Source organism: Odocoileus virginianus, chromosome 14 (assembly GCF_023699985.2).
Source record: "Odocoileus virginianus isolate 20LAN1187 ecotype Illinois chromosome 14, Ovbor_1.2, whole genome shotgun sequence".
NCBI classification, from domain to species: domain Eukaryota; kingdom Metazoa; phylum Chordata; class Mammalia; order Artiodactyla; family Cervidae; genus Odocoileus; species Odocoileus virginianus.
In genome coordinates, this window is record NC_069687.1 from 31,397,310 (window position 1) to 31,422,991 (window position 25,682).

The 25,682-nt window shown below is 43.3% G+C and overlaps 2 protein-coding genes across 9 annotated transcripts in view; one reads left to right on the plus strand and one right to left on the minus strand.

Moving 5' to 3' along the window:
• Positions 1 to 10,576, minus strand: part of LMBRD2 (LMBR1 domain containing 2) — a 48,732-nt gene extending 38,156 nt beyond the window's left edge. For 4 of the 7 annotated variants that reach the window (XM_020906387.2, XM_020906386.2, XM_020906381.2 and 1 more), the window contains exon 1: positions 10,121 to 10,471. The gene's annotated coding sequence lies outside the window, so the exon portion shown is untranslated. The other 3 variants (XM_070476582.1, XM_020906384.2, XM_020906382.2) reach the window with 3 other exon arrangements.
• Positions 10,521 to 25,682, plus strand: part of SKP2 (S-phase kinase associated protein 2) — a 37,693-nt gene continuing 22,531 nt past the window's right edge. The window contains exons 1-3 of one of the 2 annotated variants that reach the window (XM_020906392.2): positions 10,521 to 10,848; positions 11,345 to 11,616; positions 23,825 to 23,936. In XM_020906392.2, the coding sequence (XP_020762051.1) occupies positions 10,805 to 10,848; positions 11,345 to 11,616; positions 23,825 to 23,936 (428 nt within the window). In that variant the 5' untranslated portion in view covers positions 10,521 to 10,804. The remainder of the gene's footprint in view (positions 10,849 to 11,344; positions 11,617 to 23,824; positions 23,937 to 25,682) is intronic. The other variant, XM_020906391.2, reaches the window with a different exon arrangement.

Consider the following 25,682-nt stretch of genomic DNA (forward strand, 5'->3'; position numbering starts at 1 on the left):
TGGGAAGCCCCATGAGAGCAGAGACTTCACCGTTTTATTCAGTACTGTACCCCATGTCTATACTACAGTGTCTGGCATATAGTTGCCATTCAAAAAATATCTGTCAAATGAATAAGTAAATGAAAAAAAAACATTACTGTATACTATAGTACATACACTATTTTTTTATTACTGCTGACTTCAAAGGTAACGTAACACCCACTATTGTCTCCAAAACTGATTTTACATATATTTATTACAACTCAAGGGCTTCCCTGGTGGCTCAGTGGTAAAGAATCTTCCTGACAATGCAGAAGTGAAGTGAAAGTCATTCAGTCATGTCTGACTCTTTGCGACCCCATGGACTATCAGTCTATGGAATTCTCCAGGCCAGAATACTGGAGTGGGTAGCCTTTCCCTTCTTCAGGGGATCTTCCAAGTGGGTTCAACCCCTAGACTGGGGAGATCCCCTAGAGAAGGAAATGGCAACCCGCTCTAGACTTCTTGCCTGGGAATTCCCAAGGACAGAGGAGACTGGTAAGCTACAGTCCATGGGGGTCACAAAAGACTCAAACATGACTTAGCAACTACACAATATTACAACTCAAAAAGCTTAAAATTCTGCTCACTACTAACTACTACTCAAAATTTCAAATTTCAATTCCAAAGAAAAATCTTGTGTCATTAATGGTAAACCAAATCTTATTTTTAAGCCAAGAATAAGTTAAGTGACAGCCAGATGTAGAATATGCTGATGAAAACCATTACCATCTTTAAGATGCAGCTCTTTTAAGGAAAAAATTATTCAGTGTGAATTTACTTAATATAATTACCATATGAGAATCCTTTTATGATTTGACTTAGATATTTATTTTGCCTGAAATTGTTCAACACAAGGAATATGACAACCGTAGAAAAAAAGAATGAGTATCAGAGATAAGCAAGGAGATGCTAAAGCATGGCAGAATGAAATGATCGAATGTTACTGAAGTGTAAATTATATTTAAGATTATTTAGTAACATTAGAAAACTACCACAACATTAACTGAAAAACTAGACTCATGTATTTTTACATAATATGCATAAAAATAAGAGTGAATGAACAACAATGAAATATGTGGAGACATTAATAGGTAGTAAGATAACAGTTTAAGCAAACAATACATTCAGTTACAAACTTACTGGTAGTTACTAATTATTCTTTTATAATGGCTGTCAATTTTTCAGTTTGATTCATACTACTCTCAATATTATAGATGAATAAGCAGAATTATGGATCCTTTATTCTAGTAATAAAGAAATGATTTGGTTACATTTCTTCCCATACTCAGTGTATGTGTCTCCTATTGTTGTTGCCCATTTGAATGCAGAGTTCCAAAGAACAGCAAGGAGAGATAAGAAAGCGTTCCTCAATGATCAGTGCAAATAAATAGAGGAAAACAACAGAATAGGAAAGACTAGAGATCTCTTCAAGAAAATTAGAGATACCAAGGGAACATTTCATGCAAAAATAGGCTCAATAAAGGAAAGAAATGGTATGGACCTAACAGAAGCAGAAGATATTAAGAAAAGGTGGCAAGAATACACAGAAGAGCTGTACAAAAAAGATCTTCACGACCCAGATGATCATGATGGTGTGATCACTCATCTAGAGCCAGCCATCCTGGAATGTGAAGTCAAGTGGGCCTTAGAAAGCATCACTATGAACAAAGCTAGTGGAAGTGATGGAATTCCAGTTGAGCTATTTCAAATCCTAAAAAATGATGCTGTGAAAGTGCTGCACTCAATATGCCAGCAAATTTGGAAAACTCAGCAGTGGCCACAGGACTGGAAAAGGTCAGTTTTCATTTTAATCCAAAAGAAAGGCAATGCCAAAGAGTGCTCAAACTACCACACAACTGCACTCATCTCACACACTAGTAAAGTAATGCTCAAAATTCTCCAAGCCAGGCTTAAACAATACGTGAACTGTGCACTTCCAGATGTTCAAGCTGGTTTTAGAAAAGGCAGAGGAACCAGAGATCAAATTGCTAACATCCGCCGGATCATCAAAAAAGCAAGAGGGTTCCATATAAACATCTATTTCTGCTTTATTGACTATACCAAAGCCTTTGACTGTGTGGATCACAATAAACTGTGGAAAATTCTTCAAGAGATGGGAATACCAGACCACCTGACCTGCCTCTTGAGAAACCTGTAGGCAGGTCAGGAAGCAACAGTTAGAACTGGACATGGAACAACAGACTGGTTCCAAATAGGAAAAGGAGTATGTCAAGGCTGTATATTGTCACCCTGCTTATTTAACTTATATGCAGAGTACATCATGAGAAACACTGGGCTGGGGGAAGCACAAGCTGGAACCAAGATTGCTGGGAGAAATATCAATAACCTAAGATATGCAGACAACACCACCCTTATGGCAGAAAGTGAAGAAGAACTAAAGAGCCTCTTGATGAAAGAGGAAAGTGAAAAAGCTGGCTTAAAGCTCAACATTCAGAAAACTAAGATCACGGCATCCGGTCCCATCACTTCATGGCAAATAGATGGGGAAACAGTGGAAACAGTGGTAGACTTTATTTTGGGGTGGGGGGGGGGCTCCAAAATCACTGCAGATGGTGACTGCAGCCATGAAATTAAAAGAGGCTTACTCCTTGGAAGGAAAGTTATGACCAACTTAGACAGCATATTAAAAAACAGAGACATTACTTTGCCAACAAAGGTCCGTCTAGTCAAGGCTATGGTTTTTCCAGGAGTTATGTATAGATGTGAGAGTTGGACTATAAAGAAAGCTGAGCACCAAAGAATTGATGCTTTTGAACTGTGGTGTTGGAGAAGACTCTTGAGAGTCCCCTGGACTGCAACGAGACCCAACCAGTCCATCCTAAAGGAGATCAGTCCTGAGTGTTCATTGGAAGGACTGATGATGAAGCTGAAACTGGAATACTTTGGCCACCTGATGTGAAGAAATGACTCACTGGAAAAGACCCTGATGCTGGGAAAGATTGAAGGCGGGAGGAGAAGGGGTCAACAGAGGATGAGACGGTTGGATGGCATCACCGACTCAACGGACATGAGTTTGAGTAAACTCCGGGAGATGGTGAACAACAGGGAGGCCTGGTGTGCTGCAGTCCATGGGGTGGCAGAGAGTCAGACACGACTGAGCGATGGAACTGAACGGAAAATTCAGCTTTTATGGCCACGGGACTGAGATCCTGATATCCTTGCTGGCATTTGCCCTTAATTATAAAGGCTTTCTCCCAGTCTTTGCACGCGGCCCTATATACCTCAGAGCCAGTAATGGCTTGTCAAATCCTTCTCAGGCTTGAAATCGCTGACTTTCTCTTCTGCCCTTAGCTGGGAGAAAGGTTTGCATTTAAGGGTTAACCTGACCTCACTGGGCCCACCTGAATAATCTATTAATAGTCATATTTACTGATTCCAGGAATTAAGGCATAGATACCCTTGGTGGATCTATTATTCTGTTTACCACACCATCTATTTCTCTTCAAACTGAATACTTGTTGAATTGTTTTGACACAATGTTATGCCTAGGGGATCCCATGAAACTAGAAATGAAACTTGCAGGTTACCCTAACTTGAGATGAGAAAATAACAGTTTAAAAGTACATACCTTTGACCTTGCAACTACAAGTGAAGAACTGTTTTTTTTTTTTACAGTGCAGAATGATAGTACTTTCCACGGTTCTTTATGAATTCCTATAGCCTGCTTTGGTTGTTTTAAATGAATAATTTTCTATTCAAAGCTGGAGGCACTTTATTCTCCATCTTATTTAGTTATCTGTATATTAAATTCATAATTATCAATTAAAATCTAATAAAATTAAAGATTGAACAATTCAAGTCTGGCATATTAAAAAAACTCACTGCCAGGGAGGACATAAATTTGGCAGTATGTATCAAAGATCTTAAAAAAGGTACATACCCTTTGTCCTAGCAACTCGTCTTCAAATAGCTTAGAGAAAAAACAAAATGAGGTAAAAATTTATCTACAATATTATTTTCCATAGCAACATTATTTAAACATTAAAAACATAGAAACAACTTAAACACTTGTACTAAATAATTCGTAAAGTCTTAAGAATGTCCACTGGTCTCATTGTTGTCCATTATCTTTTTGACAAAGGGTTTCATAAATCACTAATCTTGCTAACCTAGCCATGACCTATGGGAGCAGGAATCTGTGACAGAGTCAAGGACCACCTAACAGAAAGACAGTGATGAAAGGAGCCCACCAGATTCTTTCAGTGTAGAAGAAAGATGAGATCCAGAGGGACACTTTAGAGATGTAAAGTGGGACCTTAGGGAGTATACAAAAGAAACACACATACATGCACGGACAAATATACATCGAAATACTAACAGCAGTTGTCACAAAGTGGTGAAGAGATGACTTCTACTTTCTTCTATCTTCCTTGTGCTTTCTTTTGTATGTGTGCACTTTTAATTTAAACTAATAAACATGCATTTTTGTAATTTTAATACAATTAAAAATCAGTGTAGTAATACAAAAGCAAAACACATAGCAACTAGACAATGAAAATTTTTGCTGTGGTGTTATTAAGTACCTAGAATTAGAATTATTTTTAAACACAAATGTTTTATTATATATCATGGTAAACCTGGATTCCAAATTCCAACTCTAATAATTGTGCAATTTTAGGCATTTTTGCGGTTAAATGAAATATATGATCACCTTACACACATTGCTATGATGATCAAATGAATTATAAAACAGCAAACAAGCGTTCCACAGTAGATCTTCAGCAAATGCTAGTTGCTAATCTCCACCTCCTTCATACCTTGTGCTTCTAGAATATAACTAGTTGCCTCAATGGTCTCAAAGCACAGCTTTACCCTAAATGGTCTCCCCACCTCAGCCTGCCTGCCCCCCAAAAATCCAATGAATGGATACCAAAGGCCTTTTGCTTCTCACTCTGTTACACATACGACACATGACAGTTTGTGTCACACTTATTCCTATAAAAGAAAAAACGAGCTTCATGCTCACAGAAATTGCTCTCCTTGCCTCGCCTGACAAAGATTACCTCTCTAGGTCTACAAGTTGGCCAAACACCCTTTCATCTATCTATTGTGTTCTGTCCGAAAGGACAGAACATACCTCAAAGCCACGTCAGGAGGAGCACTTGACACACCAATGTCATCCATTCTTCTAGGCAAATTATCAAAATGGAGGCAAATCAAAATGAATCATTTGCTGAACTGCAATGAGGGGCAGTTATGCAAAAACACAATCAGGGACAAAAGGGCAAATATTTCTTTGACAACAACAATGGTCCTTCTGAAATACTACTGTTTATTTAAACAATGTGTTTAGGCTAAGAGGAAAAAAAAACACTAAAATTTAGAGGCAAATCAAAATTTAGTTTCACGTGATTAGAAAGGAAAAGGAGACCTAAAGCTATTAATATCATAAGTGGACATTAACACCACAGTAGCAAAAGTAGGTTTTACTCAAAAATCAAAATGCCAATCCATTCACTCAAATTTTAGTACCGGATAAGCAGGCACAGTCTACCTTTGAAAAGACCAGCTCATAAAGTCTCACCTCAGTCTTTTACCAATCATCAAGACACCAGGTGAGAGTTGGACCATAAAGAAAGCTGAGCGCTGCAGAACTGATGCTTTTGAACTGTGGTGCTGGAGAAGACTCTTGAGAGTCCCTGGGACTGCAAGGAGATCAAACCAGTCAATCCTAAAGGAAATCAACCCTGAATATTCATTGGAAGGACTCATGCTGAAGCTCCAAAATTTTGGCCACCTGATGCAAAGAGCCAACTCACTGGAAAAGACCCTGATGCTGGGAAAGATTGAAGGCAAGAGGAGAAGGTGATGACAGAGGATGAGATGGTTGGATGGCATCACTGACTCTAAGGACATGAGTTTGAGCAAGCTCTGGGAGATGGTGAAGGACAGGGAAACCTAGTGTGCTGCAGTCCATGGGTGGCAAAGAGTTGGTCAGGACTGAGTACTATTTATGTTACTGACTTGGACTACTACTTCCTGAGTACTTTATGGCTGATAATAGTTTTTCAGACTAAACACACTTTAAGTAGAAAATTTAGAGGTTAAGATCATTTTGGAATCTGAAACATCCTATCCCAAATATTTTCCAAAAGGAGAGTGGGGAGATAGGAAGGAAAAGATTGGTATCAATTGAACAAGAGAACAAACAGTTTGTCAAAACCTGACTCTGAAATTGAATAAAAAATTTTCAACTAGACCTAATGATTCATCACACAGGCTGTGTTAACTTAAATATGTATCTTTACTCAGATATGTGCATAAGAACTAGGAGACAACTTGAGATCCAAATAATGAAAAATCAAAAGAATTAGAACAGAACTAGATGTGAGTAATGAAAGTCAATAGTACCACCAAGTCAAAATTTAAATCTCTGAAAGATAATCATTAATTCCACATTAAACGATTTCAGGAATAAGGACAAATCAGCTTAGGATATAGATAGAATACCACAAGAGAACATTAACTCCCACTCTAAAAATGCAAAAAAGGCATAACATTTTTGAAATCATCTTTAAAAAATGAGCAGAGTTGGCAAACCAACCAGGTGAACTGAATTCCAAAGTGTAAGCTCTTCTGGAGAAAAATGGACATATTCAAACTGTTTCACCTTTGGCAAGGCATGACAGAGGCAGCAATCATTAAGTAGGCAAGAAGAAAACAACTGGATCCATTGTAATGAATTCTTAAAGATTTTCAGTAAAGAGATGATAAGATTCATGGTAGTAATTAGAAAATAATCTATAGACTACTTCCTAGTAACAAAATAATTTTCTTTAAGGGGAGTAGCTAATATTGAGTTTACTATTAAATAGATTCCAAGCACTTTGCTAGCACTTAACATGCTTTATCAAATTAGACTTCACAATACAGTAAGAAAGGATTATTAGTATCCCCGTTTAACAGAGAAAATGGCACAAGAGAGTGTAACAAGTGGGATTCAAAACAGAGGCATCCTGACTACAGAGCCAGGCTCACAATTAGGATATAGGACACTGGAGTCTTTAATCCAGTCCAGACATACTTTTTTTTAATGCAAGTTAGACTGTTTAAGTCATGCTTTTGCTCAGCTTTCCTTTGTTAATTTCATTTCCATGAACAAAGTAGACAGATTCTCCTGTTATTCTTTTAGATATATCAAGATAGAGTGCTAATAAAGTCATGTTTAATACAGAATCTAACTAACTCTGCAACTTTGCAGGTAAGTCTGCCATAACTTAAGGATAAAACATGACTAATCTATAAGATGAAAGTAAAAAAGCAGGCACAGAGCAAAACAGAATTGGGAAAGAACCCTTCTGTTCTTGCCCCAACCTGCCCATTGTAGAGAACATTAAACTGCAAAGAACTAAAAGATCTACTTTAAAATTAACCGAAGGAAAAAGAATCTTTTGAATTTTGATGAGCCGATAGAAACTTCGTGCTATGTAACTGTTGTTAGTCTTTTGTTCACCTAAGCTAAATAACATTAAAAAAAAAAAAAACTAAAGGAATCTTTAAGATTTACTTCATGTTATTATGGAACTAAGGAAAAAGCACATCACACTTCTATTTAAGAGAATCTCCTTTGTCACATTTGATTTTCAAAAAGAACAATAACACACTGTGCTGTGCTATGCTTAATCTCTCAGTATTTCCGACTCTTTTCGACCCAATGGACTGTAGCCCAACAGGCTCCTCTGTCCATGGGGATTCTCCAGGCAAGAATACTGGAGTGGGTTGCCATGCCCTCCTCCAGGGGATCTCCTCTACCCAGGAACCAAACCCAGGTCTCCCACATTGCAGGCAGATTCTTTACCATCTGAGCCACCAGGAAAGCCCCAATAATATACTACTGAATATATATGTATATATAAATATGTACACATAAGCTAGTTCTATGCCCTAATATTGACCATCTTGTAACTATGCTTTTGTCCCATGTATGAGAGACACCTTTCCAATTTACAAAGTCACTTGGTACTCGACCTAAAACTTCCAAAGAGTATTAGAAATTACTCACTCTAATGACATTTGCAGATATTTTTAAAATGTAATTGATTTGTCCTAGATACTGATCTAGTAATTCTAGAAATAGGGAACCCTCTCTCACTAAAATGAGACTTGGGGTGTGCTGAGTGTATTAAATAAATAAACTTAATCAGGAGAACAAAATAATCTACATCAGTAGCAATCACAATGCAGTTCTTGGAAAGACCAGACAGGAAACTCTATGTAGCTAATAATCTCAAGCCTTCAATGGACACAATTCCTTATATTAAAGAGCCAACTTACCAAGTGAAACTTTTACTTAATATATTGAGAAAAGCCACGATTAAAGGAATGCAGAAATGATTCCATTTTCATAAGCTAAAATATTCTGCTGCCAGGGTAAACTATTAGAGCAATATCTATTCTAGAATTTGAACACTTTGATTTTCCAAGTTGACAGGCTCTCTCTGAAGCCCTACAAAGGACCTTGTTTCCACTAATTCAGATATTTCAAATATTCTGAAAACTAGAAACGTTTCCTAGCTCTCAGGCTAAATCCGAGCACAAGGACATTTCTCATTTTTAAGTCAGAGTCATCCTATTAGACCTTCCTTATAAGAGTTCTATGTGCCCTCTTCCAATTATTGGGCTTCCCTGATGGCTCAGACAGTAAGAATCCGCCTGCAGTGCAGGAGACCCGGGTTCGATCCCTGGATCGGGATGATCCCTGGAGAAGGAAATGGCTACCCATTCCAGTATTCTTGCCTGGAGAATCCCCATGGACAGAGGAGTCTGTAGGGCTCACCGTCCATGGGGTCGCAGAGTCAGACGGGACTGAGTGACTAACATTTTATAAGACCTCTGTCTGAAGTGCCCTCTTCCAATTATATTATATTTCAAAACTTTCTTCTCATCATGGCATTAAAAATTCTGTTTATTCCTTCTCCTCCATTAGTTTATAAGCTCCCTCTGTCTTGTTCACTTTCCTGAAGAAGACTGAATATTTCCTCTGAATTGCTATTTTAGGAGAAAGGATGTAGACTTCAAGCAGAAGGCTACTGCTTTCACCTTAGCCAAAATATCATAAAGATAACTTCATGTAAAAAGAAAGTCAGAACACTGCATTTAAAAATATTTTCCATGTAACATTAGCTTGATGAATTGTGAACATTCAGCTTAGTATTCTTCATCTAGTTTCAACTAGAATCAATCAGTGAACAGATCCATTCTTTACACCAGTTTTACCTAGTTTCAAGACTAAACTACTAAAGCATCACGAACGCCCTCCTGTGTCAAGAGGTGGTTCCATTTCAAGCTATGCACCAAGCCTGAAACAAGCTGAAATACAAGCAAGGGAGGTTTAACTCCAGAGTAAATTCAATTTTTTCTTTTAAAGAGAAGAAATAAGAAGGTATGCCACACAGCATGCTTAAGTGACATTCTAGTATTTTTGTGATGACGCCGGGTGCTTATTTCTGAACTTTATAAATCCTCTCCATTTTTATTAGGGTTGGAAGTTATTCCCCTTCTCTCTTCCACTGTTTTCCCAGGGTCACAGTTACAGGACATTCGCACAATGGATTTCGCACGGTCATCCTACCCAGAAAACGGCACTCTCTAACCATCTCCAAACTTTTCTCCGTGGATATAGTCTAAAAGCAAGCAGCTGGCTTTTAGGACGTGAGGCAAACAAGAATTTTTTTTGAGACAGTAAGCGAATGGCGCTGCTGGTGGCCGCTAGCGTGGCACGAAAAGCTTTTGCAAACAATAGTCACCTTATTTGTTCTCATGCTAGCATTTATAGGATTTCTCAAGGCTGCCGGGGGATGCTCAGCTTTCCCACGGCACTCACCGTAATCTCCTGCTCCCCTTGAAATTAAACCTCCGCCTCACGTTTGAACCGCGCTTTCGCTTACAGACGCTCTCACGAGCCTCCTCTGATTTGACCGCGACTGTGAAACGAGCGTCGTTGCCGTGGTGCCTGTTTTACACGGAAGGAAAGGATCCTGTCCACAGACCTAGTCTTCAGGGCCGCCCTCACCCGGGTGGAGTACGCAGCTCCAGGCAGAGGGGAGCAGGCGTGACGCCCACGGCCGCAGCCTCTCACCTGGCCGGCAGGGCGTGCCCCTGCCTCCACTCAGCTGCCTGGGACGTAGGCCCCGAGACGGCGGCCTCTCGGAGTCTCCGGGGCCCTTTCTCAGTCCGCGCTCGGCCCCACACCTCAAAGTGCCTCACGCTCTCCTCCTCGGGCTCACCGTCCGATCTCGCCGGACAGCGTCCAGAAGGGCCTGGAAATCCCGCGGCCGCCACAGCCTTACAGGGTTTGGGACCCACACTCCTTGGCGACAGCAGTGGCAGTCACCAAAAGGTCGGGGGGGTCCCCGAGAAAGGAAACCCCGACCCCAGTCAAGCAGCTGACATTTCCCCAGTCAGCCGAAGCACCGCCCGCTTCCGCTTCCCCGCCTACCCTGTGGGTCGTCCGGTCCCGAAGCCGCGCGGGGTTGTGGGTATCTCGAAGGCGGCAAAGCTGCAAGGAAAGGAAGTAGTGGCGAGGCAGCCGGACTACCAGGTTGGGCAGAAACTACAATTCCCAGCAGGCAGCGGGGCCGCGGACGACGGCTGCGGAGGAGAGCCAGCTGGCTGGAGAATTCTGCGCGCGCTGCTGGGATGGAACGTTGATAGAGTTCGCGGGTTTCGCTGCAGCGAGCCGGGGGCCGCACGCAGTGCGCCGCACGCAGTGCGCCGCCGCGCGCCAAAGCGGGAATCTGGGAGGCGGGCACCTCTGCAATTGATGCACGCATTTAAAACTCCCGAACCTGCGGACGCCATGCACAGGTAAACCGATTGCAGAAGGAGACAGAACATGAATGGACCGTCTTAATTCTTTTAGGCCTCGTGTTTTGCTACTTGCTAATATTGTTAGTAGTGCTGTAATGTGAATGGTTGCTTAGCCTCTTTGGGAAAACGTGGATGGGTGGATGCTTTAGTGCGGTGATCAGCGTGGATGTTATTTGTCTTCCCTTATTGGGCTTTCCTGCTGCTGTTCTCAATCGTGTGTGATTGCCCTGCCTCTTTCCTTGTATGTTTCCTCCACTTTTAAGAAATTCTTGAGGCCTTCTGCATGATCGGAAATCGAAAAGCCTTTTCGATGTGTTCGGTTATTTTCTCTTTTATTCTTGGGAACTCGCCGCCGGCACGTAAAAATGCAGTTCAGTTAGCTGCTGTGAAAGCTTTCTGCGGTGCATAGCTTGCAGCTTCCTTTAGGCCTGTCTGGGAATTACTTACGGGCGTGTTTTTGAAAAGAACGTGGGGCTATTGTGCGTTTCTGCAGGAAACACCTCCAGGAGATACCCGACCAGACTAGCAACGTTACCACCAGTTTCACGTGGGGATGGGATTCTAGCAAGACTTCTGAACTGCTTTCAGGCATGGGGGTCTCCGCCCTGGAGAAGGAGGAGGTGGACAGTGAGAACATCCCCCAGGAACTGCTTTCAAACCTGGGCCACCCACAGAGCCCCCCACGAAAACGGCTGAAAAGCAAAGGGAATGACAAGGACTTTGTGATTGTCCGCAGACCTAAGCTAAACCGAGAGAACTTTCCAGGTAAGGTAGAGGGTAAAATACAAGCCCAGTCAGTGGTGGATTAAACTATTTTGTCGGTAAACCTTTGTTTAGGGGTCTTTAGCATGGGGCCCTTTTAAAAAAATTGTTATTTAAATTTATTTATTTATTTTTGTCCGTGCTGGGTCTTCATTGTTGCCCGGGCTTTTCTCCATTTGCAGTGACTTCTCACTGGGGGGGCATGGGCTCTAGGACTCAGGGGCTTCGGTAGCTGGGGCACGTGGACTCAGCAGTTGTGGGTTCCAGGCTCTAGAACACAGCCTAAATTACTGTGGTGCTGGGGGCTCAGTTGCTCTGCTGCATGCGGGATCTCTTCCCAGATCAGGGATCAAACCGGTGACTGCTGCATTGGCAGGCAGATTCTTTACCTCTGAGCCACCAGGGAAGCCCAGATAGGGTCCTTTTAGAATTGCCCAATTCTTAAGTTATTTTCCAAAGAAACCAGACAACTGGTTGTGCTTACAGAAATGGTGGTATGTGTGTGTCTTCAGAGACAGAACTGACTTGTAACCCGTGAAAAGACATTCCTTCCTTTTTCTTTAGGAGGGACTCTTGCCTGGTTAAAGGCCAACTCAAAACCTCTGACAAATGGAAACAAAGCAATGATCCATAGAATTCTTTTTGTTTATATTTGGCTGCTCTGTAGCTGCGGTTGAGCCTTTTACCATAATCACTTTAGTTATTTGTCAAGGGACTGCTGAAGTGAATGTTGAGCTAAGGGGAAGAGTCTTATCGTTCCAGATCCATTCCCAAGAGGAATTCTTCTTTACGCTGTCTCCATCACTCACTGTGTTATCTGTTCAGTTTCCCCAACCTCATAACCTAAAGGTCAGTCAGAATCCCACCATCCCCCCCAATATCCAACCAATCATTGATTCTTTCCCTCTTGTCTCCTAAATGTTTCTCATATTTAGGAATGGACTCATAATTCGGAGCCTTATCCTCTCCAGATCCATTCCCCAGAGCTAGAGTGGGCTGATTGAAATGTAGAACTCCACTACGTCATTCCCCTTTAAATAGCTCTCTGTTTCCAGGCTTCTCAAGCTGATGTATAACTGCCTCCCACAGTGGATTAGAGCTCCAGGAATACTCAGAACCATAGGGTAAACATTGTGTGTTGACCTGGGGTTATCAGTTTTTCTTACTGGCAAGCCATGTAAAACATTAATTCAGCAAATATTTGCTGAGCACATTGTGTATGCTAGGCATTGTTCTAAGTACTGGGAAGACAGCAGTGAGCAAAACAAAAACATTTCTACCCTCATGGAGCTTCTCTTCTAGAAAGAGGATGCCATATGCACAAATCTGGTGTGTAGCATGTTAGAATAAGTGCCATGGCTAAAAACAAAAACAGAACAAACCAAGAGGGACAGGAGGTCCTGGGAGGGAAAGCTGGTTTGCAGGGTATTGAAGGGAAGCCTCACTTGGACAGTGAGCTTTAAACAAAGCCATAAACGAGATGAAGAAATGTGCCATGCAAATATCTTGGAGAAAAGAGCCCCAAGCAGAAGGAGCAGATAGTGCAAAGAGACTGAGCAGGGAAATGTTGTGTTTGTTCAAGGAACAGCAAGGAAGCCATATTCCAAGAGTAGAAGAACAGAGGGGAGAATAGTGAGAACTGGGCTAGAGGTACAGTTGAGCAGAGTTGCTGTGTAACCTTTGAAAAGGACACACTGCTGTCTTGAGACTAAACTTTGAGGGCTTGAGGATAAAAGCTTAGAGACTTGTTGAGAGGTGTGGGAGTGGTGCTAAGCTGCTTCTAGATAGATTTTGACATTAGAGTGGACAGAGAAAGGTTTTGAAATTGTACAAGTGATCATAGTCTAAATTGAAATTGCTCATGATGGAGAAGAGACAGTCGAGAAATAAAGATGAAGTCTTGCAGAGCCAGGGTAAATTAAGTATGTTCCTGAATTCCCCCATCTAGCTTTCTGTGAGAAAGGTTGGTTGATCACTTGCTTGCTTAAACAGGAAAAAAAGGGGGGGGGGGATTTTTTGGCTTTTGACCCTTTCTTTAGAAAAGAGAACTTTCAAATTATGGTCTGAGGATCTGTATTAGGTATTGGATTAATCAGAAAGGCAGTAAGGATTTGGTGAAGTAGACAGATATGGGTTTGAATCCAAATCCTGCTATTTACCAACCTTGGGAAGCTATTTGAGCCCTCTGTTCCTTAGTTTCTTTGTGCAATGGGATAGTAATGCCGGCATCATGGGTTACTGTAAGATTAAATGAAAGAGTACACATGAAACTGCTAGCATGCTCCCTGCATAAACAGTAAGTACACTCAGTTAATTTGGTGGACAAAAGATACCTGGCTGAGAGGCTACTTAAGTTTATCTTTTGTCCTTAATCCTGTTAGTCTGGCCCTGTTCGTGTAGATCTTTTTTCTTCAAAATTGAATGTCCCTGCTATTTTTAGTGTCAGGAATGCAGCAGGAGCAATTTGGTGCTTGACTAACCAAATGTGGTGAAAGACAGACGCTTCCTGCTAAGATGAGCGGCTTTTGACAACTTTGTCCAGTGCTGATAGCATCTGACATGGCGTGTGATTGCAGTATGTCCTATATGTCCTTCCACATTCACACACACAGATGGAAATACAAATGACGTTTTTAAAGCAAGGCAATAAGGAAACAAGGTGGAAGATTCAGGCATGCTTCTGTCTTCTAGGAAATTGTGATTCAAGTTGAGAGAAGAGGATACACGGTAAGAGAAGCTCACAGCAAAAGATGCCAGCTCACACGCTCGCAGCTGCTGAGTGGCTCAGGCAGCAAGTGCTATAGGAAGCCAGAGAGAGGGAGCCCCTTGCACCAAAATGACCCGAAGCTTCTCATGGTGATCCTCACTGCACGTGGGCACGCTTCTTCCTGCCCTTCAGCAAAGCAGAGGCTCTGGAAGAGAGAGAAGGACCTGGAAACAATTCAGTCACTGCGTCTAGATTGTTAAAATTGACTTCAGATGTATTTATCGGAAGTGAGAGAAAAAAAAAACTCGACTTTTCTGTTGTTGTGACCTCAGAGAGAGGCAGGGAGGGAAACCGCTGGTATGCTTTGCGGGTGCGTAGAATTACGCACTATAGTGATTGGTATAGCGGGGCAGGGGGGTTGCAGGGTGAGGAACAGCTGGTATAGAGCATTCCCAGTGGGCCATCAGGAGCCTGGGCCTCTGGTGGCGTTGGATCATCATTGTAGCGAGTTTTGTCTGCAGTTGTCAGGACAGGTGGCTGAGAGCTCTGCCGGATTAGGCTGGAACGGACCACACCTGCTTTCCATAGCGATCTGATGACAGTGGCTCTGGGCTGTGTGAGTTTTTCTTGGTTCTTCACTTGACAGTCTCTCTTTTCTGCCGGCCCCAAGCCAGGCTCACATCTGGTGACTAAATCCTCTTCATCTGTTCAGCTTGGAAGATGGAAACTTTGTGGCCAGCCGGTACCAGGACAGGTCTGAGTGGCCCTTGGGGTGAGTGTGTGGAGGGAGGAAATGGCCTGGTGATGAGATCAGTAATGAACAGAAAGAGAACAACTGTGCTTTATTCATGGTTGTTAAATGCCTGCCCTGGTCCCGTGTCTTCTCCTGCCCACCCACAACCCCCACCCCAACCTCCCAAACAGAAGATAGCTGTGGTAATGCTGTCAAACTAATTTGTTGATCAGCTGTCCCATGGCTGTTAAACTGCTTGAAATTCCAGGCCCCACAGTGGTTTTCAGAGTGGAGACTCCAAAGTTTAGAGTCTGCTGATATCCCCAAGGGAACATGTTCAAAGTGCAAAATTCCAGAGATTCTCATCCCAGAAGTCCTGCCTGGAGTCTGGGAATCTGCTTTTTCAATATCTCCAGGCAAATGCTTTTCCTCTTTTTTTTTAATAACCAATAACATATTTTCCATTGCAATCTTGGGTGTATATCTTAAACTGAAATTGCACAAAATTAGTTTTTTCCTTACTAAGGCATTTACTATTCTCTTCCATTCTTTCAAAACAACACTAATCAGACTAAATTGATTTCATGACTCATCAATGAATCTTATCCCACAGCTCCAAAACTCAGCACTGTAAGAACCTTTCCAGGCCTTTCCCAGGCACCTGTGTTTACCCTGTAGCTTCTTTCTATTCGTTCAGCAGTGTAGATGCAGCATCATTCTAGAGATGGGAGATCCAGCAGTGAACACAGACCAGAGATCCTGCTCTTCGCAACCTTGTATCCTGTACCTAATTCCCTGAATCCCAATTTTCATGGTTTCTTAGTCTTCTCACATCCCAGGGTTGAGCAAGTCTCTCATAGAAGTGTGGGGGTTGAAGGGGTCATCGAGGACCCCTATTTTAGCTTTTTCCTGTTTTGCTTTTTTCAGTTTTGTCCAACCAGCCAAAAAAAAGCCAAAATACCAAGAGCTAGCATGGTCTAGTGTTGTCTCTTAATGATTTATAGAAGAGGAAGGAAATCTCATCCCAGATGGCAGAATCTATAGTCTCCCAGAAAGGAAGCACGGGTCGTTAATACTTAAAACAAGCAAGCAGAAGCAAACAGGGGTGAACCTCCACTCTTAAAAAAGCAGTAGATGTGAACAGCAGTGCCTGCTTATCCTTCAGATAACAATTATCTGCGCTTAAAGAAAAGGGCGATTTTAAGAGTCAAAGATTGAGTACTCTGGAGTTTGAATCTGAGTGTAGGTGATGTTTCAAGAAATAAGCATGTCAAGTAAGAAGACGTTACCTATCCTGTAAAGACCTCATGCGTCAAAAACTCTTAAGCATTATTATTTCTGAAGGACTTAAAGAGGCATGGGAGGTGATGAGGTTACAGAAGTGGACAGCTGACTTTGCACCAGAGAAATGAATGGAAATGCTGGTGACTAGCAAGTTTGTGAATCTGGCCAGTTTTCACCTTTCATTGCTCCAAAGTGTGTTTAATTGCTTTCATGTTGTCGAAGATTAGAGTCCATGGGCTTAATTATTTTGCTTACTGTGCAGGTCTGGTGTGCAGCCTTGGGGGTTTTAGCAGAGGTGAGTAAAGGAAAGACTTGCTCTGGACTTTGTCATCCTCTCTGAGCAGACAGACCAGGCAGCAGTGCAGTCAGGAATCCAGGAAACAGATGGTCGATGTTTTGAGAATTAACTATGGCAAGTAAAATTAGATTGAGCATATCCCAAGCCTGGATACTAGCCACTGGGGCAGCTGTATGAAGACAGACTTCTGTCTCATCTGTTGGAACAGCATCCAGTTTCAGGCTGTGACACCCCTCCCCCACCTTCACTCCCACCAGGGGCCCTGGAATCAGTGTTGTCCTGTGATCAGCTTCGTGGAGAAGTGGGTACTTGGCTGCTCAGAGAGGCTGTGCATTTTCCCAGCCATTGCCCCGTCCATATGCTCACTGACCCGTTGAGAGCTCTCAGCATCTCTGTTTCACTCCCTCTCCCCTCCGCTCTCCCTCCCAAGCCCTGAAGGGTTCCTTTTCCCAGAGCAAGTCAGGTTTAGTTCTCACCTTTTAAAACGTGATTTTTTTTTTTAATTTTTTCTTCATTTTAGAAAATTAAGTCAGATCAGGAGAGAGACTCCTAGGGTAGACAGAGGACAGGATTTGGAGTCAGATCTGTGCTTGAATTCCCACTGGGTGGTTTGCTAATTGTGTGACCTTACCCCTTTAGTCGGAGTTACATCATCTCTTGAAGCCCCTCCCCTGACTTACAGAGGACACTGTTTCTGTTTCTGGATTTCAGTCTTCAGCCTCATTCCCCTGGACACCTGCAGGGCTGTGCGTTCCTTGGCAGGCCCTGTGCCACCTGGCCAGCCTTCAGACACTCCTCTGAGGCTCTGCCTTCACCTCAGGTGGTGGGGTTTGGAAACAGACAGAAGAGTCCATGTTAACTTCTTGGCTCTGCCACCTGATAGTTGCTAGCACCTCCGTGAGGTTAATAAATAAACCTACTAAGACACGTGTCCTCATCTGTGAAATGGGACACTGCATCCTAGGACACAAGGCAAGCATTAGAATCACATGCATTAATAAATGTATGAGACTCTTTAGGGCTTTCAGTAAATGGCAATAGTAATGTGGGGTTGTGTTTCTGTTTATTAGTTTGCCTTCCAGTGAGGCCAACAGACAGGGCCTGTGCTTATGCTCTCCGGCATTAGTCAGACACCCAGGAATGTTTGTTGAAGTGGAGCCCTAGGCCAGCCTTGTCATTTGATAAATGAGGAAACTGGTCCTGAGAGGCCCACACTCTTACCTGTCTGTGAAACAGAGCCAGCATTCTTCTCTTTGGTGCCAGTCATTCCTTTGTGGGATATTGAACACTTTCTAGGGTTCCGTCGCCAAGTTTGTCTTAGGCACCAGGAGTGGCAGTTAATTGGTTAAGAGAGGTTAATCAGTCACATGGATACAGAATTCGCACGTTCACAGTTTGCATGAAGGGGCAGTAAAAGGTATACTGCGTTGAGCAAGGATTTTGAGGATGCCCAAGGCGTGCCAGGCATTGAGCTGGGTCTCCCTGTGCCTGCCTAGGTGTGGGGGCTGTGCTGGTCTTCTGGGGTGCTCCTCCGAGGCAGAGACAGCTCAGCTGGTCTCTGAAGGATGAGTAGGAGTTGGGCAGGTGAAGATGGACATTGCAATGCAAAGCCTTCCTAATTCTAGACTTACTTAGCTTCCTTCTGTGGCTTCAGTGCCTGGCTTTGCTGTCCTCAGTGAACACCTGCGTTCATCCCAGTGCCAGATTTTCCTCCTAGCATTTGAACTGTGTGCTAAGTGACTTCAGTCCTGTCCGACTCTTTGTGACCCTGTGGACAGGCTCCTCTGTCCATGGGCTTCCCCGGGCAAGCATACTGGAGTGGGTTGCCCTTCCCTCCTCCAGGGTATCTTCTCAACCAATGGGTTGAAGCCCCATCTCTTCTGTCTCCTGCATTGGCAGGCGGGTTCTTTAACACTAGTGTGCCAAGGAAGCACCACATTCATTAGTTTATTGATTTCTCCTACCCTTTACTTTGCAACAAGCCTCCCTATCTCCTTTCCCCACTATCTTTACCTGACACTTGGGTGCCCCATCCATAGCTCCTTGAAGCTCACCATTCCCTTTTATGTCAAGGGCTTTCTCCCCTACATCAATGACACTCTGTGTTTGAGGCTTTCCCTGGGCAGGCATGCTAGTGAGTCAACATTCCTGCCCGCTCCCAGAAGCCGCCAACCCATGACTGACAGCAGATGATGGATTAATGCCCCAGCATCTGGGGCAGGTGCTGTATGTTTCCTGGGAGTCCCCTGCAGATTTAAAGCCCATAGTGATAATCTGCTTACTCACATGCCCACGTTGGCTTCCTGCCCTCCCATGTCTCTCTTCATTCTTTCCAGTATTTCCTGGATCCCAAACCTAGATTGTTGTTGATAAGTTGATCAGTCACTCAATCATGCCCAACTCTTTGTGATCCCATGGACTGCAGCACTCCAGCAGGCTTCCCTGTCTTTCACTATCTCCTAGAGTTTGTTCAAGCTCATGTCCAGTCAGTCGATGAAGCCATCCCACCATCTCATCCTCTGCTGCCCCCTTCTCCTGCCCTCAGTCTTTCCCAGCATCAGGGTCTTTTCCAGTGAGTCAGCTCTTCACATCAGGTAACCAAAGTATTGGAGCTTCAGCATGAGTCCTTCCAATGGATATTCAGGATTGATTTCCTTTAGGATGACTGGTTTGATCTCCTTGCTATCTAGGGGACTCTCAAGAGTCTTCTCCAGTACCACACTTCAAAAGCATTAATTCTTTTATCACTCAGCCTTCTTTTTGGTCCAACACTCACATCCATACATGGCTCCTGGAAAAACCATAGCTTTGACTATACAGACCTTTGTTTCTGCTTTTTAATACGCTGTCTAGGTTTGTCATTGCTCTTCTAAGGAGCAAGCATCTTTTAATTTAATTTAATTCTTTAATTAAACCTAGATAGAAGGCAGTTTGGGAGGTCTCGGTAAATCATACCAGGCAGCCTTTGTCCAGCTCCTACTCAGAGATGGATGTTTTCACATAGGTGAAGATTCTAAGGAGCACTGAAAGGAAAAGATCATGAAAGTAAAACATACAGATTTTTTGGAGAAAGGAGAGGAATAGAAGCAAAAAAGAGGCAGTTTAACTCTCTGCTTTGTCACCTCTTGACATGAGCTATTTAATCTTCATAGTGAACAGCTTTGCAAAATAAACCTTTTTATTCCCTTTCCTGCGGGTGAAAGTGAGCCCCAGGAGGATTGAGGAGCTCACTTAGGGTTTGCTGACATGGAGACAATGCAGTCAAATTCCAGGCAGAGCTGTGCTCCTTCCTCAATCCAGTAGTTCTCACACTTGGCGGGGATGGGGGGCAGGCACCTGGTGTCAGGGTAGTCATTGCAGGTCATAGTGAAAATCTCAACAGACTAGATTCAAAGTGGCTAGGTGTAATTTTTTTTTTTTTTTTTTTTTGCCAAATGAAATGCTAGCATCTGATCTGTATATGCAGGAGGCAGCAGAGTTTAGGGAGTTAAGAAGAACTAATGGAAGGAAAACTTTGTTCCCGTTTGTGGAGCAGGAGTCCTGCTGGAGACCCTCTGCCCCCACTGACCCTGGCCCAGGAGCTGTGTGGTGTGACGGAGGCTCGTTGCCGCCCTGAGGAGCTGCTCCCTGGAACGTGTCCAGGGTCAGTGCGGATGGTCTGCCTTCATCCCTTTACCCCTAGGCTTCAGAGCCTCAGTCCTTTATTTGATTCTCTCGAGAGGGAGGGGCAGGTGTTCATGGAGCAGCTACATGTCCTTATTTTCCCAGGGAGCATCCTTCCCTAAGCACTGTGCCAGGTCAGTCCCCGGTGTAGCACAACACCCTGAGCCTTTCTCCAGCCCGTTGTGACCCTGGATTGAAATATCCTGTTTATCTGTGTCTCTCAAACGCTGAGAAGACCATGCCTTGTTCATCTCTGTCTGTAGAACAGTCCTCGGCATATAGCATGTTAAGTAAATAAATGAATGCTTGCATGTATCGGACAGTGTGCTAGTTCCTTAGAATATGAAGACTGTTAAAAGAAAAATCAGGTTCTCCTTCTCAAGATCTCATGGCCTTGTAGGGCCTACACAGGTGAGTAAGGAAATAACAAAATTGTGGTTAAAAAACTGGCCTGTTTTTGGTGATGTCCTGGGAGGCCGTCCATAGGAGTTGGGGCGTTAATGGCCCCTTGAATAATAGCAGTCAGGGGCGGGCACAGCATGTACGGAGGCATTGAGATATGACACAGAGACTCATTCTGAAAATTCCAAGTAGCTCCAAATGGCTGGAACATATTTCTAGATAATGAATCTAGAAAACCAAGTGGGGCCCTGATAGGGAAGCTTTGAATTTCATGCTCAGCAGTATAGACTTTAGACAGAATATTCAAGGGACACCGCTGAAGGGATCTAATTGAAGAATGTTTTCAAAAGATTGCCCAGGAATAGGGGGGAGGAGTCCATAAAGTCCAAGAATGTTATGTTTATCACTCACCTCCACTCTGTCTCCAGCTGTCCATTGTCTTTTCCCTGAGCCTTTTGCAATGTCTGTGTTCAGTACATACTGACACCTTTTAAATGGGGTGTGTGTTCTGTATTTAGTTGCTCAGTCGTGTCCGACTCTTTGCAACCCCATGGACTTTAGCCCACCAGTTTTCTTCTGTTCGTGGCGATTCTCCAGCCAAGAATACTGGAGTGGGTTGCCATGCCCTCCTCCAGGGGGTCTTCCCAACCCAGGGATCGAGCCCAGGTCTTCTGCATTGCAGGTGGATTCTTTACCAGCTGAGCCACAAGGGAAGCCCAAGAATACTGTCAGAGCCACTGAACTAATAAGAGATACAGGGAGGCTTATTAATAAGGCATTGGCTTACGTAGTCCTGGAAGCTGAAGAGTCCCATGATCTTTGGTCCCAAAGACCTGAGATTCTGGAGAGTAGATCATGCTAGTTTCAGTCCAGCCTGAAGGCAGGAGGACACCTAGGTTTCAGCTCAAAGATGGGAGAAAGAGACAGGTCTCCCTTCATCCGCCTTTTATTCCAACCCGACTTTGGATTGGATGAGGCAGGCACACACTGGGGACCACAACCTGCTTTTCTCAGTTAATCAATCAAGTGTTAATCTCATCCCAGATACCCCCCCAAAGACAGCTGGTATAGTGTTTAACCAAATATCTGGGTACTCCTTAGCCCAGTCAAGTTGACACTAAAATTAGCTGTCATGGGGGAGAGAGGATAGTGGTAGCATTGGTGTAGCAGGTGGACTGGAGTTAGAGAGAGACCGAGAAGGCAAGTTACTGAACTCAGCTAACCACTCTGAATTCTGATCTAAAACACTCACTGTTTCTTTGGTGCCCGCTTGTTTCCTTCTAGGTCGTGGTCATATTATCCTTGTGGGTTATTCTATTCATATGTAAGCGTTTAATACTTGTTGCATAGCAGTTAGAGTTTGCTTTTATAAAAACTAAGAAAACTGGTTTTCCTGCGTCCACCTTTTTCTCCCTCTAGTTTATATTGAACACACAGTCAGAGTGATCCTTTTAAAACCTACGTGAGATCCTGTCATTCCTGTGCTCAGAACTCTCCGGCGGCCGGCCCCTCGTCACCTTCAGAGTCAGAGCCGGATGACCTGGCCCCCTCCCACTCCTCTGACCTCTTGCCCGCTCCCTGCAACTTGCTCACTGTGTTCTACGCTGGCCTCCTCGCTGTTCCTCAAAACAGACTTGCTGCTCCTGCACGTAGAACACGCTCCAGGGACTCACAGGGCCAGCCTCTCCTCTCTCTTCAGCCTTTGCTCAGTAAGGCCCTCCCCATTGTTTTATACCATTTTACACCACAAAACACTGTAGTGGAACAGATATTAACATCTCCCAGAAGAATGTTCTTTAAATACCAGTTTGGGAAACAGTATGTTTACGAAATGGATGTAAGTGTACCAGATTAACTTAAAAATATCTCTGAAGAATGGAACTGTTTTATACTTTTAAGTAACTCAATTTTTCTTCAAGAATTTTTTCAATAAGAATGCAATACTTTTTTTAATAAAAGAAAACACAGCAAATGTATTAAAAAGTTTGGGGGGGACTCCAGCTATAAAACTTGACAGTTATTAGAGGAACCACCATTATGGTGAAATTCACATCACAGTTACTCCCTATTACAGAATTTTGTATTAGGCATTTATTTTAAAATGTGGAAGGAGATATTTTGACCAAATCTTTACTAATACAGACTTAGTCTCCTTGAATGATGAGTTTCAGTAGACTAACAAACAGAGTTGAGTCCAAATAGAATGAAAATAGTCGTTTTAATCAAAGAGCTGAATACAACCCTTATCATAATTTATTATTAACCCTAAAATAGAACAAGGAGGTTAGTTGCTATTGATGGTTGAGGGTGTATGTGTGTGTATGCTATGTGTTAAAACTTTCTAACACTTTCCTCATTTTCTTCATTTTTAATACATCAAAGTGAAAGCAATTTTAACATATCACTTAATTTTTATTAATATTGAACAGTTTTTAACATGTCTTCTAATATCATGTGATTGTTTCCCCAGTGGAACATAAGCTCCATGAAAAAGTGTTTTGTCTCATGTGTTACCTGCTTTCTCCCAACACCTTAACCCATCCCTGGCATCAAACTAAGCATTCAGGACATGTGTGTTGAATTAAGAGATGAGAACAGCCTTTTGGTATTGCACTTTTAGGTAAATGGACTTCTGAGCCCACCCTCTGTAAACTCGGAAGAAGAGGGAGGAAGATTGGTTTGCCTTTTAAATAAGGTCACTACTTGATAAATCTACCACTGAAGCCGCTTTAAAGAGGAGTGAGGTATTCCTTAGCAAGCCAGAAGCATTGTGTATCTTAGACATTGTTGTCCAAGATGTGAGAGGCCTGGGACTGGCTCTGAACCCCCATCAGTATGGTTCTGATCCTGAGACTGGCTGGTGGCTACTAAAGAGAAGAATATCATGAAAAGTATTCTCGATACTCTTTTCTCCTTTGCTGAGAAAGTATACAGTATCCACTTCAGGAAACATAGACCATGGGTTAACAGAAAAAGAATTATGAGGATGAGGAATTCATTTAGCATTAAATTTGCCTTTTTAAGCTACATGTTGTATATCTTAAAGTGCAGGAAAAAGCTCAGTACACTTGATAGGGGGAAAGAACGGTAAAAGGAAAACAATTCTTTTTTTTTCCCCTCCAAGGTGTTTCTTGGGACTCCCTTCCAGATGAGCTGCTCTTAGGAATCTTTTCCTGTCTGTGCCTCCCTGAACTCCTGAAAGTTTCCAGTGTTTGTAAGAGATGGTATCACCTAGCGTAAGTATTTTTCACCCTGTTTAGTATATGGAGAGGAGGAGAAAAGAAGGGTTTTTATTCGTTGGGGTCTGCTGACACTGAAAACCAAGAAGAATATAGTAGGACAGAGCACACTTGATATTTTCTTATTCTTTATAATAATTAGTGTCTTATTTCACAGATAACGGAGGAATCTACTGGAGGGGTGTGTGTGTGTGTATGCCAAGTTGTGTCATACTCTTTACAACCCCATGGACTGTAGCCCACCAGGCTCCTCTGTCCATGGAATTTTCCAGGCAGGAATAAAGGAGTGGGTTGCCATTTCCTCCTCTAGAGGGTCTTTCCAGCCCAGGAATCGAACGCATGACCCTGCATTGGCAGGCGGATTCTTTACCACTAGCACCACCTGGGAAGACAGCATCATCCCCTTTATATATGGGGGGACTGGGACTCAGAACCTCACTCAGGTCCCATAAAGCCTAAGTAGCAGAGTCTGGTTCCCCACTTGGGTCCCACTCAGAGCCCCGAGTTCTCTTCCCACCACTCATAGCCAGCCCACTGGGTGTGTGAGAACCAGCTATGCCTTCATGCATCCGTGTCACTCCTGGTACACTGCCTGGCCCAGCATCCAATAAACATGGGCTCTGCTGAATACGGGGAAAAGAAGTTTTCCAAATGGGGCAGGTCACTTCTGGTGGGTCACATAATGGCCACTGTGAACATGAAATATAAAGATGCTCAAGTGGTGCCCAGCTAATTGTTCAGGTTTTGTTGGGTTTGGGACCACACTTCTCAGGTGCGAACAGTGAGCTGCACATGGGACATCTTGGTGCTGGGACGGGCTTTTCCATCTTCACCTTTTCTCCTCCTCATCAGCCTCTGGCCAGCCTTTGCTCTGTGCTTAAGGCCATCTGTGTCACTTCTCCCTCTACATGTCTAGGACTCTCAACTGTGATTACGCAGGAGCCCCTGCCCTTCCATTCACAGGTGTGCTGGAAATAAGACACTCCAGGTATTTACAGGACTGGGCTACAGTCATCCCTTGGTACCCACTGGGTATTGGTTCCGGGACCCTCCTGTGGATGCCAAAATCTGTGGATTCTCAAGTCCCTTGTATAAAATGGGGTAGGACAGTCTGGCTCTGGATCCGCGGATAGGGAGTGCTTGCTCAGTCGTGTCTAACTCTTCGCGACCCCATGGACTATAGCCCACCAGGCTCCTCTGTCCATGGAGTTCTCCAGGCAAGGATACTGGAGTGGGTTACCATTTCTTCCTCCAGGGAATCTTCCCCACCCAGGGATTGAACCCACGTCTTCTACATTGGCAGATGGATTCTTTATCATCTGTGCCGCCTGGGAAGCCTTGTGGATAGGGAGGGCTGACTATGTTTGTTTAGAAGAGCCACAGAGAGGTCGGCACAGCTAGAATGCCAGAGTAGGTACATGGTGGTTGACTCACTTATCCCTGCTCAAGAAACCCCGTTTTGATTTTCTTTGCCACCACCTGTGTTCTCTCTATGCAGCTCTGTTCATCTTCATCTCAACTGTCATAAAAGTTATAACTGACATTCATTAAGCGCTTGTTATATGCCAGGCACAGCAGTCCAGTCTTCTTAAGAATAAAGGTTGACAATTTGTTTATGCAGAATTATTTCACAGCTCCAGCCAGTGGTCTGCTTATCTCAAGTAGGATTAAAAAGTAAAATTCTTGTAAACATTTAAAATGTTCCCTCACGGGCTTGATCTCATGTTGTCTTTTGTGTTAAAT